Consider the following 13,989-nt stretch of genomic DNA (forward strand, 5'->3'; position numbering starts at 1 on the left):
GTGTGTGTGTGTGCGTGAGAGAAATGGGCTTGACGGAAATTTATTGTCACTTTAATAACAATCTTGTCTGTGAATCTAAATCTTTGTCTGTGCTCGCCTTCCAGGCATTTTTGTTATTAGCATGAAATGTGGAGCTTAAATAACACAAATAATTGCATGTTGCAAGGACACACACACACACACACACACACACTAATGAACTAATAAAATAACAATTCTTCCGCCTTGACTTTTATAAAAATGGCTGCGGTTATTCGTCTCTCTTTAGAGGTTTGCAGTGGTGAGACGGTGAGAGACCAACATGTCCCCTTTGTTAGTCTCCAGTTCAACGCTGTTTTCCTGCTTTGTGTCGTCAGAAGCATCTCAGAGCACAAAGCACCAACTGGCATCAGGTTGTATTGACCAGTGTGAGCGAGTGAACAGTGTCGTGTAAGAGACTCACATACAGGCCGCTGACTCCTGCTGTTGTCACTCTGCTGAATAGATGCCGCTCTGAAAATCATCAGCTTGCTTACGGGTGCAGTCTCTTAGGCACTGTTATTTGCGTTATAACTGGCGAAAATGGGTTTTTGTTTAGTCTACTCGCTAAAACTGTAAAATGAAGCGTGAAAATGCCAGTGCAGAATAAAACCAAACCCGCACATTAAGTCAATCATGACTATACAGAGTCTGGAGAAGCTTACACATGTAGTCGTGTTTTTCTTGACAGTCAGATAAAAAGACAGCTGATGTCAAACATTGTTCTCACACTGAAGCAGGCTTTTTATTACAAAAAGTTGGGGTGCTATGCTAATATTGTATATATGTTATTTAGTACCATAACTTCTCATTGCATTTGTTAAAGTGCTCATATTCTGCTCATTTTCAGGTTCATAATTGTATTTAGAGGTTATATCAGAATAGGGTTACATGGTTTAATTTTCAAAATCACCATAATTTTGTTGTACTGCACATTGCTGCAGCTCCTCTCGGTTTGTTGAGCTCTTTGTTTTATCAACCGAGTGACGCATCTCACTTCTGTTTCATCTCTGATTGGAGTTGCACATGCCCAGTACCTAGGTAAAGACTACTAGCCAGTCAGAAGCAGAGTATGAGGGCCCTGACAGTACCTAGGTAAGGACTACTAGCCAGTCAGGAGCAGAGTATGAGGCCCTGACAGTACCTAGGTAAGGACTACTAGCCAGTCAGGAGCAGAGTATGAGGGCGTGGCATGCTAGCAGCTGTGTGATCAGTATAACATGTGTTACAAAGTGACCGTAAAGGCTGGACTACAATAGAGCTGTTTGGAGCAGTTTGTGAACACTGTTTTCTGTTGGAGATGGGAAGTGCCTTTTGGGGGGGGGGGGGGGGGGGGGGGGGGGGGGGGGGTCTTTATATAACACAATAAAGGAAAGGGAAAACCCAAAAAGCATAATTTAAACACTTAGTAGCCAAGACAATCAACAACAAGCGAAAGCCACCTCTGACCTTAATAGGGTGAAGCTGTAATGTTTCTCCTGTGTGTCACACCAAAGGAAATGACACGTTTATCGTCTGTACGGCGGCCTTTTGTTTTTAGAGCATGTAAAGTGGTATTAGCAGGTTAGATGTGGCAGTGATGATAAACAGCCTTGGCAGCTGCTGTGATTGGGACAAAAGAACAACAGACTGCAATTACATTCTCAGGGTTAGACAAGATTACTTAAGGACTAAAAGTAAGCTCATTGGAGACAGAGATGAAAAGCAACAACCCAAAGAAGCAGATTGTAGAGGCGAGACTGAGACACGGGCAAAGAGGAAAGAAAAGCAAGTGAAGGTTCCTTAAGACAAAACCAGGCCTTCACCTTGACGCAGTTTCAGGAGTTTTGCTGCTTTGTGTGCAGATCTCCGCCGCCGGCCTTCACGCCGTTTTTAGCTCTTGCAGTGAGAACTCTGAAGAAAAGGACAAACGGATGACTGCAAGGTTGCTTAAAAAGCTCTGAAGACATCACTTCCTGTCACCTCCTCGCCTGTTCACTGCAGCTCAGCAGTTCACATAAATAAAATTGAAATGGACTAGCATTCAAACGAACCACAATCAGAGTCCAAACAAGTGCAAATCATGTAGGGCTGAGGAGGTTTGGGCTCCGGCCTTTGACCTCAAAATCCACTTCCATCACACAGACTGTGTGACTTGTGTCCTCGGTATGAACGGACGGGCCTGCTGAGGGTCAAAGACTGGCTCCTGAAGTAGTTTTTCGGGTATGTTTACACCTGTCAGTTGTGTTTCTGAAGAAGCAGGTGGTGCGTTTTGACAACGGAGACGATCCTGAGGAGAGACGTCAGACTGTCCGTTAGTCTTAACCTCCCGAGTGTTCGGCGGCGACCTGAAACAAAGCACAACAGCTGCTGGCGCGTTTGTGTCCGTAGCCAAACTTTTGAGTTTGAGTGGAGTTTGTTTTTTCGCTCCGTGCTACGAGAAGCTCGCGCCCAGCCAGACGGAGACTGATGGCCTTGTCTGTCCACATCTTCGTCACCGCTCGCCCTGACATCATCTTTGCCACTGCCGCCGCCACCACGCTCCGACAGGCAGATCAAGTCACATCTCTCAGCCCGGTGCACCTGAAACTGAAACGCTCTGCTTCCTCCTCCTGCTCTGGGTCTGCATCAATAACCTGCCATCAGCGGCCGCCACCACCTCTCAGAGCAGCATGTCACATGGATGTGACTGTTGCCATGATGATGCCAATGGAGCCCCGACAAGATGGACATGGAGAGATCGAGTGTAGAAATCTACCCTCAACCTGCCACCTGACCACACACACACACACACACACACACACACACACACACACACACACACACACACACACACACTGCTCAACAGTCACTCAAACATCCTTACTCATGTTGTAAAAATGACACCAAGAGAAAGGCGTTTACCAACCTCACGTAGAGTAGTTGAAAGTCACATATTTTATATTTTAGCACAGCGCTGATTTAGCATCACGCGTCTACAACGTGACAGGCGCTTTAAATAAAAAGGTTCAACATCGATGCAGCACATCAAGAGATATCTTCTTTTTTTTTCTTCAAAACATTCTTTGTTCTTGTCAAAACATGGCGCCTACATCAACCACAATGCAACTGGACTTAAGACAGATTGGTCTGCCTACAGCAGGGACGCTTAACGAGGAGAGGCTTACCCCCTTTGGAAATGTGTTGCAGGCTTTGTAGAAAGATATTCTGTTTTAAATATGTTTAGACATTAAAGTCATGATGGCTTTTAACATGTCTGAGCAGAAGAATTTATTTTAAGGTCAGTTCTCAAGGTGAAGTCCGGTTAACTCTGATAAAGTTCTCTCTCTGTAGAGGTCACAGTCTTTGTGTCTCTGACCAGCATTTGGCTTTGAGTAACATTTCTTGTTTTGTCTATTTCTTCCTGTTTGAAGGGCAGACATATTTATGTGTCTTTGCAGAACCATAATTCCCTTTTAAAGTTCCTTTTTAAGATTTTCATGAAATCACACCCTGTATTTTAAAATGATCATTGTCTGCGTTTCTCTGCAATGTAATATATATCTATATATATATATATAATATTCAGTGCATCTACATCCTGTATTTACTCCTCTAGCTACTGTTGTACTTCTCCATTGTTGGTGGCGGGGTCCGCCATCGCCACATTTGACTCAAGTGGACTTCAAGCGGTCTCTCACACTGATGAGAAACCGTTTGAGAAACACAAAGTGAAGAAACGCGCAGCCAGTCTGGACCAAACACACTCCATCTGTGCCAGGAGCAGTGACCATATTGGATCCATATTTTCTGTCACACACCCCCCACCCCACTCCCTCTTTAACACCCCCCCCCCCCCCCCCGCTGCAGATAATAGCTGAAAGTTGGACTTGACACGGATCAACATCCCTTCTCCGCTGTCTGTCCCCCAATCAATACTCCCCCTCCCTCCGCCTCGTCTTATTATCAGCACTAATCTATATCTCTTTGTCTCGTTTTCTTTAGAGTAGCCTCCTTCACACGATGGCTTTCCTCCGAATTACATTGACAATCGCGTGTTTTTGGAAGTAACAAATGCAAAGTGACCTACATCGGAATTAGACAGAAGGGGAAAGCAGGCCACGGGAGCCGAAGGGCAGTGTCAGAAAAAGTGGGAGAGTCAGAAGAAAAGAAGACGGGATGAAAAGGAGAGCAGCGTCGATTGGAAGTTGATTGTGGAGATTTCACTTTTGCTGTCTTTTTTTTCCTCGGTCGGACAAAAGCGATGGAGGAAAGAAGGGAGGGGATGGCGGGGCGAGACACAGATGTCTGAGAGTCCTTGCGGGCTTCTCTGCATCCAAACAAAAACAAAATGGCCGCGTTAATAAAAAGTGATCACTAATGCTCGTCTCGGGCGCGAGGCCGCGGGCGTCGCAGGCGTGGAAACGGGGCCCGCATTCTTCAGGCAGCCGTGGTCTTTTGTGGGGCCATGTGTCACGCTCAGAAACTTCCCATCCCGAAATGTACTCCCACAATAAAGGCAGAATGGAGAGTGTTAGGCTTTTCATTTTGCGGGGCCATTAACAGGACCGCCTGAAAGGACTGGAAATGAACCCATGCTTGCTCAGGCCAGGACGCCCTGCGCCTCTTCTGCTTCTTTTCTTTTTCTTTTCTTTTCTTTTTTTTTTACTGTTGATTCTTCCGTCACTGACCCCGAAGCCTCGTTATCGTCAGCTGCTCCTCACTGCATGAAGAGCTCGGCTACTGTTAATTCAGTTTTAACCCAAGGTATGAGTCTGGAGCCATTCTGTCTTTTTCAGATTCTCAACACAATCCACGAAAACCCCCAAAACTCTTAACAAATACTGGGTCTGTATTAAAGCCTGATATATCTTCTTCCTTTGTGCCATGCAAACGCAGGTTTACGTCTTCAGTGGGAACCAATGGGCGTGGAGCTGAGAGCTGCAGACGCAAAGATGGACTAAAATGTTTGTATGTTTGGTCTTTGGGATCTGTTGAGGAGGAAAATGTAGAATTGGGGCACCCTGGTGGCCTCGAGGTGTAAGGCCAGGGAGTGGATCGGTGTTCTGTTGGAGCCTTTGTTGCTCGTTATTTCTCTTCAACCTCATTTCCTGTCATCTCTCTACTGTTAATAATCAACACCGAACGTGCCCAGGGAATCCTTTCTAAAAGAGTTTCACTTGACCAGGTGAGGCCACAGGTGACATGATGACACCTGAGCGAACCGCATTCGCTGAAGGAGACTGTGACATGTGGCTGGAAGCTTGAGTAGATGTTGTTGTCCTTGAGAGCTTAGATTTTCTCTTTCATACAAAAACTCTTCCCAAAGGTCAAGATTGAACGATTTACTACCTCCACCATTGCAGGTCATGCTCCGGGTTTGATTGTTTGTCTGTAGGATTACAGAAAAAAAAAAACCTACTGTTGGAAGGATGTAGCACGGGCCAAGGAAGAGTCCATTCAAATTTGGAGCGGATTTGAATCACGGGTACGACACACATTGTTTGGTTAACATTACGAGTTAGGGCGTGGCCATGGCGGAGGTCTGCGTTCTCTGAGGGCTCTTCTCGGAAATATAGGATTCATTACCCCCCCCCCCCCCCCCCCCCCCCCCCCCCCCCCCCCCCCCAAGAGCAGGCATTTGGTGTTACAGTGTCGAGGAAAAACTTCCTTCTAACAGGCAGAAGCCTTAGCAACTCAATGTAAATATATTCGTTAAAGACGCCCTGGAAAGGAAGACTCGGCTCCATTTGTGCAAGTTCTCATTAATATTCAGCGAGCTAAGCTGCTTGACTCTGATTGGCTAACAGGTAGCCAACGAGAGCCTGGCTATCAGCATCCTTTACCCAGCGCAACTGGGCGAGCTCATGAATAGTAATGAGCTCAGGCAGGATGACATCAGACTGACCGGCCGTTGTGATTGGTCTGATTTCTCCTCTCATTTCTTTCAGTGGCTAGAGCTGACAGAGGAGGTAGCAGTTCACTTTCACATTTACCACATAACACACACACACACACACACACATGGACCTGACATATTTCAAAAAATGCAAGTAAAAACGGTTTCGTGTGGTGGGGCACCTTTAAAGACATACAATACAATACAAGAAGTTGTTGTCAGTTCACACCGAAATTCATTTTGCGTTCCCGAGCAGCTCCACTCAAAAGTCATGATGATATTTTAAGATCAAGATCTTAATTTTTGGGAAACTGATTTTGGTCTACCATCAGGCTCGAGTGATGAATTAAAGAGTTCCTAAACCTGCTGTATCTAAACAAAGGGGTCTCTAAATCGCCTGTTAGAAGGCAGGAGTTCATATTCATTATTTAAACATGCATGGAGTCAGAAGAGATGCTTTCAGCAAGTCTTATCATGCTCCTCTTGTGGATTGTGGCGTGTGAAACACTCCTGTCAACATTTGCATCATACATTACATTTGCAACACACAGAACATTAATAACAATGTGCTGTTGATCGGGTATAAATGCCACTGCGAGTACGTTGTAAATCTGCTAATGAATCTGTCAGTTTGCAAAGCTTTCGGTCTTAATGTGTACACGTGCAGTTGACTCGTATTTGAAGTAATTCATCAAGTAGAACCAGCCAACTTAACTCTAGTTTCAGCCTCAAACATGTGAGGAAGTGAATTATCTGTGTTTATCTCCACGGGGACGTGAGGCCCGATCGCCCGCTGCAGCTGAGCACGGACGTGTTGTCGTCGTCCGCTCTCTTCCCGGACGGTTTTCAACTCGTGAGGCACTTCCAGTGTTTTCCTCACATGTCGTCAATGTTTTGTGTCAGCTGAGAGAACTGACAGCTTCACAGAGGATCTGTAGCCAACCGAGGTGGGAACCATTAACCACAGCACTGAGAGCTGACACTGCCAATGTAGGCCTGTGTGTGGGTGTGGGTGTGTGTGTTGTGGGTGTGTGTGGGTGGGTGGGTGGTTAAGCTCAATGAGAGGCGTGAATGATTGGGAATCTGAACACATTTGTGTATCATCTCTTTAGCGGACGGCGTCATGCTAAGAAGTCTCTGCAGTCATTCATCTTAGTCCATTTTGCATCGAGACATGGAGCTGGATGACTTTGTTTTGTCTGCTTTCTTGTGTAGAGTTCTTTTCTCTCGCTCCTTTTTCTTTCTACGAAGGATGCCTGACGTGAACTCAACTCTGGTTTGGTTCTTCATGAAATATCCTCAAATATATCACTCCCAACTCGTCAGAAGCTACGCTTGGTCAGGTGCCTTTGGTGTCACTTATAGACTCTCTGGGGCGGGACACACGTTTAAGTGACATCAAAGTCAAAGTCTGCTTTATTGTCAATTTCTTCACATGTCAAAACATACAAAGAGATCGAAATTACATGTCCCTCTATCCCACGGTGGAGACAAGACATATTTAACCAATTATGTCCACAGACAAACATAACATTCAAGTAAACAATATAAAAAGTAAAAATAAGAATAAATATACAATGAGGAAAATAAGAGCAGCAAAATTTGAGTTAAAAATGGGCAATTATGCAAACAGTCGACAGTCAGTGTCATAGTGCAAAAGTCAGGCGGTAGCATAGGCGGTGACATGCATCACAATCCGGGACGGTTAGGTTTAGGAAATGAATGGTGGGTGAGATACAAAATGTACGTTTCTGTGCCACACGGGACAAGAACGGGACCCAGACCTCGTCCTCCTGGGTGAAAGTCTTGTGTTTTTTTACCCCTCCGCCACCCAAATCCTCCACCTTATGCAGATTTTCAGCCCTTCATACTACTCGCCATCGTTGTCTCCCTAAATACTACATCCAAAAGCTACTTCCCTGTGGGCGCCATACAGACGCTAAAGGGTGATTTTGGTGTCAGTATCTGATGCTGGGAGCCACTGACCAAGCGTCAGTATTTCACAAGTTGGCAGTTACAACGGGTTAATTATAGTGTGAATCTCTTGGTGGAGACACAGGAGCAAAGGTCAACGGTTCAAATGGTTTACAGCTTTAAATGAATGAAAGGATGAGGAGACTCATACAAGTTCATCGCTCTGATTTTATCAGAAACTGTAGCAAAACTTCATTTTTTCCAGTTTGTACAACGCATGTAAAATTTGTAAAAATAATTTACAAATAGAGGATATGTGGTAGTTAATTCAGGGTAAAATATCCTGTTACATTTTGCGTTGAGCTCCCTGTTTAGGAAACTTGCTTTGTTCTACGTAAAGTTAGTAGCACCTCTCTCTCTCTCTCTCTCTCTCTCTGTTCTTTCTCCTGCTCGCTCCACCACTTTGTTTTATCTAATGTTAGCATTAGCACCGCTCCAAATGCTGCTCTAGGATACTGTAGCAGTAGCTGTTTTATTGGCAACAAAAGACCCTCTCAGGGGCTTTTTGACACCAAAATGCTGACAGCTGTTTGTTTTTTTTATCTACTAAAAAGCGCCCTAGTTAACGTTTTCTTGTCAAAGGTGAACATATCCTAAACATGTCCAGCAACTATTAAGAAAAGTTTGTGATTTGGGTAAAAATAAGTATGTTTGTCATGTAACTTACGCACGTGGCGTAACTTAAGTACGTAAGGGTACCTAAAAAAAAGTACGTTCAACAAAAAAAAGTCAACTTTGCCTTTTGGCATTCACACGGGACATGAACAGCGGTCTCCTGGGTGTCCTGGGTTTGTTTGACTTCCCCTTTTTCTGTGTTTCCTGTGCAGGTCTGGATCCGTCCCAGCGTCAGGGCGTGGAGGAGCTGATCTCTGCGGCGCCGTGTCGTTTCGACCACGCTGGCCTCTTCACCATTTTACAGAAACACACTCTGCAGCACCGCATGAACGACTCCTTCTCCTGCCTGGTACGTTAACACGGACACACCGTCGGACGCGTTCTTGGGTTGTGTCCTGATCTCGTGTGTCCTGATCTTTGTTTGCCAGAGCCTCTCCAGAGATTATTTAGTCCAACTGGGTGGGAGGACGGATGTGTTCATGGCAAATAAGTTCCTGAAAAATAAGTGAGAACTGTGTGAAGACTGCCACATTTTTGTTTTGAAGTATGGCTTTCATCTTATTTAGTATAGGAAATCCTAAATCCGCAATTTGCACCGGTCCTCGAGTAGCCCATATGTTGACCGTATATCTGTCTTTTAATTGTTTTTTAACCCCGTGCTTGTCGTTGTGTGTGTGTAACTCTCGCAGCTAAGTAAGTTGCTCAGTGTCCAATGCAGATTTCTCCTTAGCGAGACCATTAAAAGTACTTTGACATTTCAAAAAGAAAGGAAAAAGTATTTAGAGCTATAGATCTTTTTCTCAGCAGACATGTTGACATGTCGTAGTAGGAAAAGCACAGGTGTGTTCAAACCCAGAGGCCCCGGTATTGGGCACCCTGACTCACTCAAATAGCTTACTGGGACACTTTGTTGAAGTATAGAGCACTTTTGATCACAGCACTGCTTTTTCCTACTATGACAAGTGAAAAAGTCTGCTGTGAAAAGGGTGACTAGTGCGTAGTTTCTGTCTCCCTTCTGTCGGCGTGTCCACATGATACGAGCCTTCGGTGATTATAGGCCACCCCCACCCCTCCTTCACACAGTTACTAGTAGCCAAGGAGGACACGGAGGATTAATAAAACACGATGGACTCTTCAGAAGAGGTCATTATCTTTGTCCTCTTTGTCTCCAAAGCTGAACGCTGCTGTGTTCTTTCTCAGCGGTGACGTAGTAGCTGTTTTTTTGGTCATCCTAAAAACTGAATATTGAACAAATTCCACAGTGTAAACTCAAACAGTAAATAGTTACTGAAAGGATCATGGCTGAATCCTTAGTAGGAGTAAACACCATTTTGTAAACATTGCCACACTGAGAAATACGGAGTGTGTTTTGCAGAGCTGATGGGCTGAATTAGCTTTGTTTCAACTCATTATGCAACGGCTTGAGTGTAACGGGCGTTCATTAGTGTTGAATAGTTGCGCACTAGAGCTTTAAAGGTAGCTGTCCTGTATTTATATACGAATGTATGTGTGTCGAATGTATGTGCAGAGAACACCTCAGGGCAAATGGCCAGTGCAGGAACACACACACACACACACACAGACACACACACACACACACACACACACACACACACACACACACACACACTCTCTCTCTCTGTCTCTCACCCCCTCTGCGTGGTCAGCCTGGGGGGCTCTCTTACACTGATTGAGAGGATAAACGCTCTAATCAATACTTTCCAAATAGGAACGTGACCTTTACAGACAACTGCTGGGCTGCCTCAATGGACCGGGGGAAGGGAGGAGGGGTGGAGCCTAAGTTAGTGTGTGTGTGTGTGTGTGTGTGTGTGTGTGTGTGTGTGTATGTTGGGGGTGAAACAAGGGTTTTTTAGTTGTGTGCAACTAAGCATGAACCCCAAACTGTGTAGATATGATTCACATGTACTTGTATATGTGTAATGCAATGCCACCATAGATCCAGATCTCTCTAGAGTGGAGGAAACTAAAAACACCAGCCTTCATTTTGAAATAAAACAACAGCATTTGTCATCTCATATTATTACATGGTAACTTTTGGTCAACCTCTTGAATTGTGTTCTTGTGTGGAAACGACTGATGGAAACATCATTAACGTTGCTTAATACTGGACAAATGTGAAAGATTGTTATTCCCATCAGCCACTTGGACACAAAAACTAGCAAATTAGATTATCCGTCAGATACTCAACCTCCGTCAGCTCATTCTGACGTGTTGCGTTGTGTTCTTACCTCTTTGTTGATGTTTTATAATTTAAGCAGCCGTGTGAGGAGATGTTCACCAGAGTGACATCTGGGCCTCCTTGTTATTTCTCTACCTGCCTCACCAGGAGTCTTTCCAGCTCGGCAATTAGGCCGATCCATTCATGCCGCACCTCCAGATCTTCTTCCTTCGGCCTTTTGTGAAAACTCGAGGGCTTTGTGTTCCAGCCGGAGCCCCTTTTCACAAGACCCTCTGTGTAAAGGCCAGTGCCTCAGCGTGGGGGACATCTGTTGAGAAGTGGCTTGGATTCATGTCGTAGACGGGGTCATATTTTATTCACAAAGAGTTGAACACCACAACAACAACAACAACAGTAATTAGGCAGACACTTTGGTTTGTAGCTGGGGCCCAGGGTCCGGCTGACGACTTCAGGAAGGTTTCCCACTCATGACCCCCAGTACTTGATCCATGCAGGTGGTAACATCGGGGACAGGACATTCTTGAAATAGCTTTATCCAAAACCATAATTCAGCATTACGCAGAACTCTGGTGCCAGAAATTTTGATTGACTGTTTTATCTAAAGTAGTAAAAAGAAAAGCAGTCTTTACGTATCACAACACTGACATTCAATTTACCAAAAGACAACATTTGGACCCAAAATGTTCTGCGTTTTCTAACAAAAATCAGCTCTTCATTTAGAGATGGGGCGCTGGTGTGAGCGTGTCATTTCAGGTCCATGTGTGACGATGAAATACAATCCAGGAAGCTTTTAATCCTCAGAGACAACAACAATCTGCTAAGAATCTGCACCTGCAGGTGTTTTAATGGCTAGTTGGGCCGCAACATTGGTAAACGTCAAGCCAGGTTCAAAGGTGTCTGATTTAAATGATGATTTTTTTACACAATGCTAATGTCGCTCTAAACTAGGGCTGGAGGGTGTTTAAGAAATTCCTTAAAGTGATACGACACCAGTAGAGTGTATTTGACACCCTTGTTTTCTACTTCATCATCAGCCGCTTGTCTTTGTCCTAGGACCCTCCCCCGCCCCCCCTAAAACCCCTGGCTGGTAAAGCAGAAGGATAAAGGTCGTGGGATCATGCAGAATAAGCACTGAACTGGAAAACATGTTTATCTCTACGGTCTTTTAATCCACACAACAGTGCCGTAACTTTGGTTTCCTGTCTGCCTTGAACACTGAAACGTCTCGCTACATCTTCGTCTCCACCTTTACTTTTGAATTACGAGGGCGCACGACTCTACCTTTTTATATTTTCCAATAAATAGACTAATATGTGCTCTGACACAGCTCAGGCTCCCGCTTCTTTAAATCTGAAGCTTCTCGGGGATTCAGTTCAATTTGTGCTAATTAGAGAAACCCTCAGCAACAGCAGAGAGGCTCCAAACGGCACTGCGGTGTTCACGTGGCGAGATGAACCGCTGACCTCGAGGCAAAAGCATCCAAACTGCTAAATGTTCCCAGAGATTTACCGATATTTGTAATTACCATCTGCTGTTCAATGATGCAGTGATTGTTTTTTAAGCATCTGAGAAATTAATGCATCCCTGTGCTGCTTAATATGTCTGCTCGCTTCCGAAAAAGAAAAAAATCATTATCACTTTTTAAATTTGGTCAATATTTAAAACACGATTATTGAACATGATTACTCACTGACTTTTGATAAGATGTTGTAATTATTGAAATTAAACAGTGAAAAAGTAAAGTAAAAAAAGAAGAAGAAATCAACAGTGAACACGAGAAAATAAGAGTTCACTTACAAATTGTGCAAAATAACCGTTTTTCTTGATTACTCTGTGATTAAACTGCACAGCCCTACTGCTCATCAGGATAAAACATCTGCTATCAGCTAGCAGTCGGTGGTGCTAGCGTCAGACAACAGCAAAGAAACGGACATTTTGATTTAAGAGTTTCAGTGAGCTCTAATAAGAACGTATCATCAGGGGCGGCCTCTAGCCCACCCAGTATGAGCTTGCACCCCCATGTAGGCTGAGACCTTCCATCCTCTCCAGACCTTCCTGTCTATCACCTGTCACGATCTAATGAAGGGAAACTATCATCATTCTTAATTAGAAACCAAATGTCATTGAACTCTCGACATTTTCAGGTACTGTGCTAACGCTACCCATCAGATTGATCTTATATTCCTTAAGAACAATAGCTGCGTTTCATGGGCCCTAGTCTGGCTCGTTGAAGGTACATTTCTGGGATAAAGCCTGACGTGATGTTTCTCCATGATTGCTATCTCCAAGATCGGGGCTCATTTAATTTCATGTCATTTGTTTATTTGAAAAGGGGACAATGTACGCTGATCAACATTCGAAGCAAATGTAAGCGTACCCGAGTTAGCCGTAGGCTAGTTTTCATCGCCAGTCCCCTAGCCAGATGTTATTAGGCATCCTAAAATAATAAACTGTTATAATACAATGAAGATATTTACACAATAGACAAAAGGTTAAAAATTACTATGTTAAATCACAACAATCGAATAAACAAGATAAGCAAATAAAATCTAAAATAGATGATAGAGTTATTGTTGGTGGATGGGACCAGCGACAGTGTTGATTTTCAATCATCCATTTCTTAACATTACTCTTAAATGAGTAATAGGATGGGGACTCTCTAATTAATGGTGGTACCGAGTTCCACTGATGTGATGCTGTAAATGAGAAGACGGCCGGGCTGAATGCAGATGTTTTGAGAGGGATTGTGCAGTCCCGCAGCACCGCCCAGGACCGCTGTGATTGGTTTAAAGAAATTCAAACAAACAAGCCGGAGATTTTATGTCTGTCCGACGTAATGAGTAACGTCTCTGCTGTGTGCCGCCACACCTGAGCAGGATTGGGCATCGAGAACCAGTTCCACCTTGGAGTTGTTTGGAGGATTTGGTTTACCTACTAGCTATGTTATGGTTTCCATAGCAACCCTTTCTTTCAGGTGCTCGTTGTGTTGCAGCCACGGAGGAAAGGAAGCAGCGCTGTGAAGTGCGGCTTCATTTTATTTTACATTGAAAAAGCCTAGAGTCCAAATAGTTAAAATCTGAAAGATGCCTAACCCCGCACGTGAGAGAGGACCACGAACACGTCGACCCCACTGGCAGCTGCCATTCATCAGAAGCTTGGGCTTTAAAACCTAGTACCTGGACTCCAGCTCAGAGACTTAAGACTAGACTTGGACTAAAGCTCAGAGACTTAAGACTAGACTTGGACTAAAGCTCAGAGACTTAAGACTAGACTTGAACTAAAGCTCAGAGACTTAAGACATATCTTGGACTCTAGCTCAGAGACT

At 44.3% G+C, this 13,989-nt stretch overlaps 1 protein-coding gene across 1 annotated transcript in view; it reads left to right on the forward strand.

Moving 5' to 3' along the window:
* cadps2 (Ca++-dependent secretion activator 2) overlaps nt 1–13,989 on the forward strand; it is a 159,242-nt gene that overhangs the window by 96,968 nt on the left and 48,285 nt on the right. Inside the window, exon 12 of the mRNA XM_034879016.1 lies at nt 8,677–8,813. Coding sequence (XP_034734907.1) covers nt 8,677–8,813 — 137 coding nt within the window. The remainder of the gene's footprint in view (nt 1–8,676; nt 8,814–13,989) is intronic.

The sequence above is a fragment of the Etheostoma cragini genome, chromosome 8, assembly GCF_013103735.1.
Source record: "Etheostoma cragini isolate CJK2018 chromosome 8, CSU_Ecrag_1.0, whole genome shotgun sequence".
In the NCBI taxonomy this organism is placed as follows: Eukaryota; Metazoa; Chordata; class Actinopteri; order Perciformes; family Percidae; genus Etheostoma; species Etheostoma cragini.